Raw genomic sequence first — 13,073 nt, forward strand, 5'->3', positions numbered from 1 at the left:
TGTCCTTTACGGATGCCATTGCTGAGGGCAGGAAGCCAGAGAGAGGGCGCTCAATCCTCCATGAGTCCTTATGCTCCATTCGAATTAGCCTTGCTGTTCTGGGTTATCTTGTGATTCTGCCTGGAGTGTCGGGGTACAAAACATAAGGATTTTAGGGACTGGTCACAGTGAGAAAGAAGACATGCAAACAAGGCCTAAACATCTGGGAGTTCATTGGTTCTCTCCTTGGTTCTCAGGAGTCAGCAAAGCCACTCCACAACTCAACTCTCCCGTGACCCCCTACTGTTCACTGCAGCAGGCTTTCTGCTCTCGCCCCCAAATGGGAAAAGTGGATAGATAAGTAATTTCTTATTTACATGCACTTCTCCTAAGATTTAAATTGCTTTCCTGCTAGTATTTCCTGACATCTGAAGCCCGTGTGAAATACACAACATATGGGAACTATTTCCATCTGGCGCAACAGAAAATAAGAATCTGCCTATATTGTAATTAGCTTCTAGACTTAACATGGTTAGGTCTGATCCACGATTGCGTTTGTTGATTTTTTTTTTTTTCTTTCACTTTTGGGTCATGGGGTTTTTTTGTTTCGTTTTGTTTTTGGCGGTACGCAGGCCTCTCACTGCCTTGGCCCCTCCCGTCGCGGAGCACAGGCCCCGGATGCACAGGCCCAGCAGCCATGGCCCACGGGCCCAGCCGCTCCGCGGCACGCGGGATCCTCCCGGACCAGGCCATGAACCCTCACATCCCGCATCGGCAGGCGGACCCTCAACCACTGTGCCACCAGGGAAGCCCTGGGTCATGGAGTTTTTAAAAAATATAGTGGTTATAAAGATGACTAAAGTTCAGCCTCCAGCTTCCTGTTTGGAAGACAGGGAGACAGGGTGCGGTGTTTTGCAACAGTTATAATTCTAGATTCTCACTGCCCTTAAAAGTAACTAGAGGGAAAGGGTTTTCTTTTTTTAGAAACTTACAGCTTCTTTAGCAGAAGTCATGGATCCTTTACATAATGAAATAGGCTTTGATGGTGTGAGTCATGATGTAGCTGGCGGCAGCCGTATCAGTTCTTCATCCTTAAACATCAGAGCTGAGAGTTGGGTTACTGACTTACAGCAAAAGGTATATTGGGTCTACAGTCAGCCTGCCATGGCTACCAGGAGCTTGAAACGGCTACTTCATATCTGGCACTGGACTCAACAGGCAAAATCTGGAACCTAAGTACATATAGCCAGATGTTGAACTTTCTTAGAAACAGATCAAGCAGTACCAAAAACAAACCCGTATTAAAGAACACCACTGTATTGAAATTCAGTTTCATTCAGGCGGTGAAAGATAGAGAAATTAACTTCTTGTTATTTTCACTTAAGCAAATGAAAAGTAATTGTCTAACTTTAGTTCCCTTCAGTTGAAGTGCTAAACCCGCCATGTTCTCTTTAGATTCAGAGGAAGTGGGTGATCCTACGGGAATATCCATCTTGGGAGCCTAGGGAGAGAAATGTTTTACATAAGCTAAGCCTTCGGTTCTTCCTGAAACTCAGAAGCACTTCTATGGTAGTCAGTACTTTCCAGCACAATTTGCTTCCCACTAAATCCCTGACTTCCTTTATGAGTAACATGAAGTGCCTGTCCCTGAAATAGCAACTTAGTATTATTTATCTTTTGAGTTTTGTGCACCCTAGTTGCACTCTAACTAGATTCCGATACTTAAAATCCCCTGTTATTAACAAGCTACTGATTTGCCAATTCTGATCCTCTTCTCACTCTCAAAAAAAAAAAAAAACACAAAAGTTGCCATTTCTCATTTACCCATCAGTTTCTAATAGCATTGATATAACTTAGTCAAAAGTGACATCTTTATATGGTGTCTAATAATAAGTGATAAACTTGTCTGACTTATTCAAATGGTAGGTGCTGCCTAATAGATGCCCCTGCAACACCAGGAAAATGGAGGGAGGGAGTAGTATTTTAGAAGAGCTAGCTAATCTGTCTTCAACAATTACATTAATTAGATTTGAAAAGTAAATATATCACTGCTCTTTGGAAGTAATTTCTTCATGTACTTTGGAGGGAAAAGGGCTACATATATCCAAAACTATAGTATATTCAGTTTGATGTCTCTCAGTTCTCTACTGAACCTAGTATGCTACTTGTTTTCATTTTGTATATATGGAGAAGTTTAAAAGCATGGATTTTAAAAAACAACAACAATAAAATGCCTAGGAGCTTGTCCTTACTTCTTAGGTCTTTATTAACCATTCCAGAAAGCAACATCTGGATCAAGAGTTTATGCCCCTCTAGAATAATTCTGAAACTCAAATTTAGCTCTAAGACATTTTGCTACTCCAGAATTTCTTTGCTACTGAAGGGCAGTCTAAAAATGACAAATAGCTGGTCTGTCTCAGAGAAAATGTAAGAACCCAGCAGCCTATTTAGAACATGGTTTATGTTCCAGAATTGCTCGTAGTCTCCCTAGAATCCTTCTGGACAAAGCCCAAATCCAGATTAGTCTCTGGAAATATGGAAAGGGAAAGTAAGATGGTGTTTCCTGAAGTACATTATTATTATTTATTTTTTATTTTTTTGGCTGTCCTCCACAAGCTTTATTGAAGATTAGGATCCTTAAGTGTTCGTTTTATTCTTCAAGTATCACTTGAGCACATCCAAAGCATACTGAAATATGATTAGGCCCTACCTCTTCCAAGACCCTCATCTCACTTCCCTTTCAGAAGTCACATTTATGAATCAGGTCCAAAACTACTGAAGTTCATTTTTCATGCTAGACGTTGTATCATTTTTGTTGGCTTTTGCCCAAAGAGTCAATAGCGTAACAAAGATTTAAAATGATTGGTCCTCACTCCAAAGTACTTAGTTCAATCTGCTCAGTCACATGTGCAGCATCTTCTATCATTGATGCATGTTCTGAGTCAGACATGAAGCCACAAAGTAGGGAAGTGAGAGGCCCTTTCTGATGGACCCAGAGCAAGATGCTCTAGTGATTGGGCCAGTCCTGGGTTCTTCAGTAAAACACCAGGAGAAAAAAAGGCTGCTGAGTTCAAGGCAATAAAAAAAATGATTAAGGAAAAGAGTTGAAGGAAGACAAAAAGAATTGTTTATATTCTAGATTGGCCATTCACTGCTTAAAAAGTAATAGAAATCTGGGGACTTCCCTGGTGGTCCAGTGGTTAAGACTCCCCCTTCCAGTGAAGGGGGCTGCAGGTTCAATCCCTGGTTGGGGAGCTAAGATCCCACACGCCTCGCAGCCAAAAAAGCAAAACAAAACAATATTGTAACAAATTCAATAAAGATTTTAAAAATGGTCCACATAAAAAAAAAAAACTTAAAAAAATTAATAGGAATCTGGACAAATGAAATAGACATGAAAGAACAGGAACCATTCAGTCTCAAAGGAGAAAGAATGGTGGGGGGGGGGAAACCGCTAAAAAGACTAGATACTTAAGGAGAAATAATAAACTGGACTCCTAATAAGACTCCTAAATCAAATAAGACTCCTAAAGATAGTAACAGCTACATAGCTAGAGATGGTTTGAGTGGTTTTCATTTTTTAAAGATTTTTAAAGCCACTTGGGCCAAATTCCAAGATATGCCAAAAGAAATGCCTACTCTGACTGTAACGGGAAATGGAGGTTTGCGGAGAGGCCCCCAGTCATGGGGTCCAGATTCCCCACCGACCCAGGACTTACCTCCCCACTGAGTGGTATCTCAATTGGCTTTGGCTTCACATCTATCAGGTAGAAGGTTCGGGACAGAAGCAAAAGAGGAGGAGGGACATTCTCCTTCAGGTGGAGGTCCTGCCACTGGAGAATGGGGGGAGGATGAAACATGACAATCACAGGACGTGAGAGCTGGACCCACGGTCATCTACTCTTCCCTGGTTTTACAGTCCCCAGGCGCACGCTGAGTACTAAGGGCAGAACAAGGACAGGGACACATCTGGCTTCTGCACCAGTGCTTGGGCCCTGCAGCCTCTCGCTTTCAGAGTCTGAAAGGGAGGTTCAGTTAAACTCTCAAACCAGTTGTGGATCAAAGTAGCTAAGTATATTCTCTTCAGTATGAAGTCGATAATGTGAAAGAATACATCAGCCTCATTCATAACCATAGAAATTAACATTAGAATGAGATGTAAGTTTTCAAGTACCAAATGGCCAAACTTTAAATGTATGTATGTATATGTATGTGTATATATATAGATATAATACACGCACAAGAGACAAAATTCAAAAGGTAAATAAAATCTAATCAATAAAAATAAGCCTGCCTTCTACCCTATTCTCTAGCTACCCTATTTCCCTCCCTGGAAGCAACCACTGATACCAGTTCCTGATACAATATTCCAGAGATATTCTGTGCATATAAAATAGATATTTATATGTTTATCTTTACACCAAGGGTGACATATACACACTGTTTTGTCCTTTGCTTTCTGAAATATCTTGGAAATTGATTCATACCAGATGATGTAGCGCTGCCTTCGTTTTAAACGTCTGTAAAGGAATCCATTGTACGGAAATGCCATAATTTGATTATTCTACGGTTTTCCATCTTTTGCTATCATAAATGGTGCTGCAATAGACAACCTTGTAGATATATCATTTTGCACATGTGCAAGAATATAGGATAAATTCCTAGAAGTGAAATTTCTAGGGCAAAGTAAATGCATTTTTAAAATTTGAAAGCTATTGCCAAACCTCCATGGAGGATTTTACCAGCAATGCATGAGTGCCTCTCTCCTCACATCCTCTCCAACTCGGTGTGTCACCAGACTCTGACCTTTCCCAACGTAACAGGTGAATGTGGAGTCTCATAGTTTTTTGTATGTTTGTTTTTGGCTGCACCATGTGGCTTGTGGGATCTTAGTTCCCCGACTAGGGATTAAACCCTGGCCCTCAGCAGTGAAAGTGTGGAGTCCTAACCACTGGACCACCAGGGAATTCCCAAATTGCATAGTTTTAATTTATCTTTTTCTGAAGTTAAGATGTTTCCTAGGTTTACCATTTTTAGCTTTTCCTTTCTGCGAAATGTCAGCTGTATCCTAGCATAGGATTTTTGGAATAACAATACAGAGTGCTGAATATTGTATGGTTGGATTAGTATTCTCACCCCCTTGAAGTGCATTGTAAAATGATACATCCTTTCAAGAAAGCAATTTGACAGTATGAAGTCACTTAATACTCTATGTTCAGGAAATAAATGATGTTTAAATACCCCTTGATAACATGCTCACCTTCCAACCAGAGCAGGTCCGACATGGAAGAGGAAATAGCTACCTGACCGGGTTCACAGTCACAACGGTGGCTCCTATTCCCAGAAAATTTGTGTACACTCCATAGCACTTTATACAGTTACAGGAATGAGGATTGTAATAGGAGTTATTCCTTTGTTGTAAAGCATTGACACTCAGTTAAAATCTCTTATTTGAGGGAGAGCATGTTATCTGAGGGGAAATCTGTTACAAAGCTGACACTTGACCCTGGTTTGGGGCACAAACTGGGAAAGCAACCCCAGCTGAGCCACCGGCAAGGTGGCTCCAGATGGATTCACACGGATGACAGGCCTTCTATCAGAGCTTTTGCCCAGGCCTTTATAATACCCAGAGGAAGTACAATTCGAAGGTGGTCCCAAGATTTCCAGTCCCTCGTGTACCCACACCTTCTCCCAGTTATTCAATTAACTGCTAATCTAGGTGCTGCCATGAAGGGATTTTGCAGATATAATTCAAGTCCCAAGTCAGGTGACCTTAAAATAGGAAGATTATCCTGGTAGGTCTTACCTAATCACGTGAGACCTTAAATCTGCTGCTAGACATCATGTGAGAAGTTCACACAGGTGGAGGGGCCTCCGGGGCTGAGAGTAGCCTGGGGTTGGGAGCCAGTGAGGAAACAGGGACCTCACTCCACAGCTGCAAGGAACTAAATTCAGCCAACAAACTGAATGAGCTTGGAAGTGGAGTCTCCCACACAGCCTCCAGAAAGGAAAACTGCCTGCACTTCTGACCTGCAGAACCGTGAGCCTATAATGGGTGCTGCTTTGAGCCCCTACATTTGTGGTGGTGTGTTAGCAGCAGTAGAGAACCCTTTAATAGAGTACCTACCGCGTCTCTGTCAAAAATAAATCCAGGGCTTCCCTGGTGGCGCAGTGGTTAAAAATCCGCCTAACAATGCAGGGGACACGGGTTCGAGCCCTGGTCTGGGAAGATCCCACATGCCGCGGAGCAACTAAGCCCGTGCGCCGCAACTGCTGAGCCTGCGCTCTAGAGCCCGCGAGCTGCAACTACTGAGCCCACGTGCCACAAGTACTGAAGCCCTCGCGCCTACATCCCATGCTCCGCAACAAGAGAAGCCACTGCAATGCGAAGCCCACACACTACAACGAAGACCCAATGCAGTCAAAAATAAATAACTTAATTAAAAAATAAATAAATCCAGCTTCTTCAGCTGCCAGCGGCTCAACTAAACAAGGCAAATTAGGTAAGATGGCAAAGCACAAATCACAAAACGAGGTCTGCAGATGGCAGGGGAGAGAGTTCGGGGGAAGAGGGTCCTGTAAATCTGCTACTTGCCTCTGAGAGCTGCTGCTTCAGCTGCTCCTCAGTGAGACCCAGTGAGCGCATCTCCCGGGCCCTGCAGGCCACTTGCAGCTCTGACAGGCTCAGAGCACTCACCCCTTCCTTGGCAATTACCTGAAACAAACGTAAGGAACAGTATTGGATCCTTTGGTTCCAATTTTACCTAATTCCAACAAATCAGGGGAAACGCAGAATCTGCCACTTTCCCACTTTGTCCCCCGCGCTGACTGCTGCAAAGGCCAGGCACTTAATAAAGCAAGGTGACCTCGGGAGGTGCAGTGGTTGACATGAAGGGAATCCCTGCAACAGGTATTAATAATATCAGAGAAGCTGACAGAACTCCACAACTGCCTGTCCCCAAGGTAATTCTTTCCCCTTTTGCGTTGCCTTTCGCCTGATTGTGACAGCTCTACTCCACTTCCCTTTCGCGGCAGCTTTAAGACTCATAGAAAAATATTCCACTTCAAAAGCTTTCAATGGACCATTTGTTGCACGTCTGGGTGGTGGTCCTCCCCTACCCCAGGAACGGCCCCAACTCCGTGGTCTGCAAAACTCCCTCAGTAAACAACTTAACACAGTTTCTGCTTGGTATGACCCCAAACTGTGGTACTTCTGGGACTGGTATTGTTTATTCCAAAGTTCTAAAAGCAACCCCTAAACATCTAAATGGGGCCGATGGGATCCTGCCTTCTCAGTTCTGGGAGCTCTGCTCCCTCAGGCAGAATGCTTTTAAAGCAACTGATTCAGATTCAAGAAACATTCTTCCCACTTTTTTTTTTTTTTTTTTTTTTGCTGTACGCGGGCCTCTCACTGCTGTGGCCTCTCCCGTTGCGGAGCACAGGCTCTGGACGCGCAGGCTCAGCGGCCATGGCTCACGGGCCCAGCCGCTCCGCGGCATGTGGGATCTTCCCGGACCGGGGCACGAACCCGTGTCCCCTGCATCGGCAGGCGGACTCTCAACCACTGCACCACCAGGGAAGCCCAGCCATTTTCTTTTTCTGTTTTTCTTCCTTCATAATAGAAGAGGAAAAAGTTAATCAAAGTTAATTCTTCGTGATTACAACTTGGTAGATAATGATGAGAGGAAAATAACTGTGGCTTTGTTGTCTGTCATCCATATTTCACGTATGAATATTATTTTCAGACCTAACTGAAGGTGCTTTGTGATAACCAGAGCAAATTAAAAAGTAGCCTTGATTTGCAGCTTGTCTCCTTAATCTTACCTTTTATTTTTCATTGATACACTGATCATAAATATTTGATAGATCCAAAATGTCCCCTCAGTGGAAGCCTTTGTCACTATTTAGAATAGATACATACTGTCTCTTAACCTGGTGCAAGCCATCTAGGCCATTGGTCAAGTCAACCCCTAGTGTGAGTGGCCCCAAATTTTGCTTGGCCCACAAACTGAAGAAAACTAGGAAATTAACTCTAAACTAAAGTAGCTTACAGGTTAAGAAGAAAACAGAAAGAATCAATTATAAGACAATGAGTTAAGTGCTATAACAGATATGAACAAAGCACTATATAAAAGAGAATTAAATGTATACTCTTAAGACACTATGTTGACCAGTATTTCTAAATCCTCATTCATTATTACAGATGCAGTGTGGTAGTATTTTCAAAATAACCATGATCAGGGTGGGTAGAGAGGAACAGGAATATATATGTGTGTGTGTATGTGTGTGTGTGTGTGTATAGTATATATATATATATATATATATATATACACACACACACATATATATTATGTATATACATATATATATTTCCCCCTTAAGTTGCCCAAGAGATTCTAATGACCAGCCAATCACAGCAATCATTGATTTTTTAGAAAGATCTTAAAAGAATCAGCCCCCCAAAATTACACAATGGCAATACCATCATTAAAACCCATTTAGCCATCCATTTCATTCATCTGTATCTATCCATCCATTTATTTATTGAGCATCCACTGTGTGCTAGGTGCTGGGATAAAATGAGCAAAAACAAATAAGAATCCTTCTCTCATGGAACTTCTTGTCTAATGGGAGAGACAACCATTATTGACAAATGATAATCCAGTCATTCCACAAATTAATGTGAAAGCATGCCAGATAAGTACCATGAAAGAGAAGCGCATGATCCTGTGACCTGGTGTGAGTAGAAAGCTAGCACACTCACGCTCACCCTCGTGCTCCCCTTCTGTTCATGGAACAAAGCAAAGACAGTATTTTCTAAAACTGTGGCCATGATGTGTATATATGTATGTCTGGGGAATGAGTAGTGCTGAGGAAAGAGGAATATTTAGATAAATCACTGCCTCATTCCCCCCATCTTCCTGCATTCACTAATGCCTTCCTTGGAATCCTATGGTGTTAATTCTAGATCCTGTTTACTTTAATGTAAGTAAACTAAACCACTGCCAGGCAGTTAAATATTGCAATTTGATTCTGCCCCTTAAATCTGTCTCAAATCTATCTTCTTTTTTTTTTTTTTTTTTTTTTGCGGTATGTGGGTCTCTCACTGTTGTGGCCTCTCCCGTTGCGGAACACAGGCTCCGGACGCGCAGGCTCAGCGGCCATGCCTCACAGGCCCAGCTGCTCTGCGGCATGTGGGATCTTCCCAGACTGGGGTACGAACTCGTGTCCCCTGCATCGGCAGGCGGACTCTCAACCACTGCGCCACCAGGGAAGCCCTATCTTCTTCTTTTTTAAAGAAATTTTACTTTATTTACTGTTATTATTATATTTTATTTATTTATTTATTTACTTTGGCTGCGCCCGGTCTTCGTTGCAGCACTCGGGATCTTCGTTGCAGCATGCATGTGGGATCTAGTTCCCTGACCAGGGATAGAACTCAGGCCCCCTGCATTGGGACAGTGGAGTCTTACCCACTAGACCACCAGGGAAGTCTCTCAAATCTATCTTCAAGTTTTCACTCCTGATGCAACTTTCATAATTCCGGCTTTTTCATCTCTCTCTTGTGCTGCTGCAAAAACATTCCGGCTGACTTTCCTCACTTGGGTCTGCTCTCTTTAATCCTTCCTGCCGGCAACTTGTTTTTCTAAAATACAACTCTAATCATGGTTGATTAGATTATTTAGATTGATCTAAAATAGAGATTGCTGTTTTTCTTACCCCCTGCTTACATATACCTTCCATTACTCACCACTGTCAAAGTCTAAATTCCTTAGGGTGGTAGATGCTTTCCAACCTGACCCCAACACATCACGTTTGTCTCATTTTCTCCCATCCATCCCCTTGTACTCCCTGCTCCAACCACAAAGAATCAGTCAGTGGTCTCTGACTGGCATATTCTTTTACACTGTTAAGCCATCTTAAGTGCTATTCCTTCTATCCAGAGTGCCTTTCAAACAGTGTGGTAAAATTCTACTACTCTTAAAGTCTCAGGTCCACGGTCACCTCTTCCGTGAAACATTTCCTGGTCTGCTTTCAAAGTTGCCCTCTCTGTCCTCTGCTAGTGTTGTGTCCACGCCTTCATCCATCTGTCTGGGAGAGTGGCACAGATGGAGAGGATGCAGGGGCTGCCTCGGTGGTCCAGCGCTTCACCTTCACAGTGACCATCAAAGATGGACACCCTCTTCCCAGGGACTACTCACAAGCACTAAATGGTCTGTTTGGCTGAATAAATCATGCCTACTGTTCAACTGGTCACTGCAGTAACAGGTGATTTTTGTTTTCTTTATTTTTTCATGGTAAAAAGTTAAAATTAAGTGGAGAAGGGATAGTTTTTTTCAGCAAATGATGCTAGAAAAACTGGATATCCACAGGCCAAAAAAAAAAAAAAGATCTTGACACTCATGTTACACCTGTCACCAAAATTAACTCAAAATGTAAAACTCAAAACTATAAAACTCCTAGAAGAAAACACAGGAGAAAATATAGGTGACCTTGGGTTTGGCAGTGAGTTTTTAGATACAACACCAAAAGCATGATCCAAGAAAGAAAAAAATTGATAAGTTGTACTTCATTAAAAGTAAAAAGATTTGCTCTGAAAAAGACACAAGACTGGGAGAAAATATGTGCAAAACACATATCTGATAAAGAACTTGTACCCCAAATATACTAAGAACGCTTAAAACTCAACCAAAAGAAAACACCCCGATTAAAAAGTGGGCAACAGATTTGAACAGACACCTCCCCAAAGAAGATACACAGATGGCAAATAAGCATGTGAAAAGATGCTCAATGTCATGTGTTATTAGAGAATTGCAAATTAAAATAACAATGAGTTACCACTACACACCAATTAGAATAGCTAATAGTCAAAGCACCGACAGCACTAAATGCTGATGAAGCCACAGGAACTTTCATTGCTTGCTGGTGGGAATGCAAAATGGTACAGCTACTTTAGAAGACAGTTTGTCTATTTCTCTTGAAACTAAACATAGCCTTACCATACAACCCAACAATTTGCTCTCCTAGGTATTTACCCAGATGAATTGAAAGCCTGTGTCCACACAAAAACCTGCACATGAGTATTTACAACAGCTTTATTGATAATTGCCAAAAACTGGAAGTGACTAAGATGCCTTTCAAATAGATGAATGGATAAATGGTGGTACATCCGTACGATGGAATATTAGGCAGCGATAGAAAGAAATGAGCCAGGAAAAGACATGGAAGAATCTTAAATGCATCTTCTAAGTGAAAGAAGGCAGTCTGAGAAAGTTACACACTGTATGATTCCAACTACATGACATTTTGGAAAAAGAAGAACCATAGAGTAAAAAGATCAGTGATTGCCCCGGGTTAGGGGAAGAGGCAAGAGGGACTACAAGGTGGAGCACAGGGGATTTTTAGGGCAGGGAAACTATTCTGTATGATACTGTGATAGCGGTACATGTATGATACATTATTTTTTTTTCAAAACCCATCAAACTATACAACACAAAGAGTGGACCCTAATGTAAAGTATGAGATTTAATTAATACTGATGTATAGATATTGGTCCTTCGATTGTACCAAGTGTACCACACGAATGCAAGATGCTAATAATGGGGGAAATAACAGGGGGAGGGAGGTATATGGGGACCCTCTGTACTTTCTGCTCAATTTTTCTGTAAACCTAAAAACTGCTCTAAAAAACAAAATCTATTAATTTTTTAAAAAGTTTAAAATCCTACATACCTTTTTGGATTCACTTTCAAAAGTTGATGGCAAGGGCTTCCCTGGTGGCGCAGTGGTTGAGAGTCCGCCTGCCGATGCAAAGGACACAGGTTCGTGCCCCAGTCCGGGAAGATCCCACATGCCGCGGAGCGGCTGGGCCCGTGAGCCATGGCCGCTGAGCCTGCGCGTCCGGAGCCTGTGCTCAGCAACGGGAGAGGCCGCAGCGGTGAGGGGCCCGCGTGCCGAAAAAAAAAAAAAAAAAAAAAAAAAAAGTTGATGGCAACATCTCTGGGAAGAGTTTCAGAAACGCTGGCAATAAGGATTCCATGAAGGGAACAATGATGAACACCATAAATGGAACCAGGCGGAATAAATCAGCACACGTTCTCAACAGCTAAAGAATCAAATGCATGTGCAAATAGTCATTATTTTAGGACACGCCAAAAACAAAAACCAAAGCCTGCCTTGCTTCTTAAAGTGTTAAAAAACCCAAGACAGATTTTCTGCAGCTGTTTATAAAATGGAAAGGCCGGATTTTCCTCTGTACCATAGCTCTGAAGTAATGTTTATGGGATATCTTCAATGAAATCTATGACAATCAAAACATGTTATTGGTGTCTCTGAACTTTCATCTAAGTTAGGGGTCTATACTTTAATAACATGGTATCTGGGGGCTTCCCTGGTGGCGCAGTGGTTGAGAGTCTGCCTGCCGATGCAGAGGACATGGGTTCGTGCCCCGGTCCGGGAAGATCCCACATGCCGCGGAGCGGCTGGGCCCGTGAGCCATGGCTGCTGAGCCTGCGCGCCTGGAGCCTGTGCTCCGCATCGGGAGAGGCCACAACAGTGAGAGGCCCACGTACCGAAAAAAGAAAAAAAACAACAACAACAACAACATGGTATCTGTTAAAATTGCTTTTTCAAATGCATATACTTAATATATTAACAGCAGTTTCTACTCCAGATGCACAGATCAAACTTGAAGCCTCTCAACTCCTTGGAGAAATTAGAAAACACACTTATAACCATTCCATGGTCAAATATACACAAATTTTAAGAACCCTGCCTAAAGTTGTACAGCAAGTCAGTTGCAGACAAGTAAGAAATTCTGGTTCTCACCATGAGTTACTATTCCTACTCTGGGATTTTTAAGATGAACTTGAAGTGGAACTTAAAAGTTGGTTCCAGGGCTTCCCTGGTGGCGCAGTGGTTGGGGGTCCACCTGCCGGTGCAGGGGACACGGGTTCGTGCCCCAGTCCGGGAAGATCCCACATGCCGCAGAGCAGCTGGGCCCGTGAGCCATGGCAGCTGAGCCTGCGCGTCCGGAGCCTGTGCTCCGCAACGGAAGAGGCCACAACAGTGAGAGGCCCGTGTACCGCAAAAAA

The 13,073-nt window shown here is 42.7% G+C and overlaps 1 protein-coding gene across 1 annotated transcript in view; it reads right to left on the reverse strand.

The window, feature by feature from the left end:
- Nucleotides 1–842: 842 nt before the first annotated feature.
- The window catches only part of LETM2 (leucine zipper and EF-hand containing transmembrane protein 2), a 14,598-nt gene continuing 2,367 nt past the window's right edge, over nucleotides 843–13,073 (reverse strand). The window contains 8 exon segments of the mRNA XM_007469795.1: nucleotides 843–857; nucleotides 972–1,070; nucleotides 1,388–1,480; nucleotides 3,699–3,812; nucleotides 6,575–6,694; nucleotides 7,570–7,590; nucleotides 11,713–11,745; nucleotides 11,975–12,085. Coding sequence (XP_007469857.1) covers nucleotides 843–857; nucleotides 972–1,070; nucleotides 1,388–1,480; nucleotides 3,699–3,812; nucleotides 6,575–6,694; nucleotides 7,570–7,590; nucleotides 11,713–11,745; nucleotides 11,975–12,085 — 606 coding nt within the window.

The sequence above is a fragment of the Lipotes vexillifer genome, unplaced genomic scaffold (assembly GCF_000442215.2).
Source record: "Lipotes vexillifer unplaced genomic scaffold, Lipotes_vexillifer_v1.1 scaffold1383, whole genome shotgun sequence".
Lineage (NCBI taxonomy): Eukaryota > Metazoa > Chordata > Mammalia > Artiodactyla > Lipotidae > Lipotes > Lipotes vexillifer.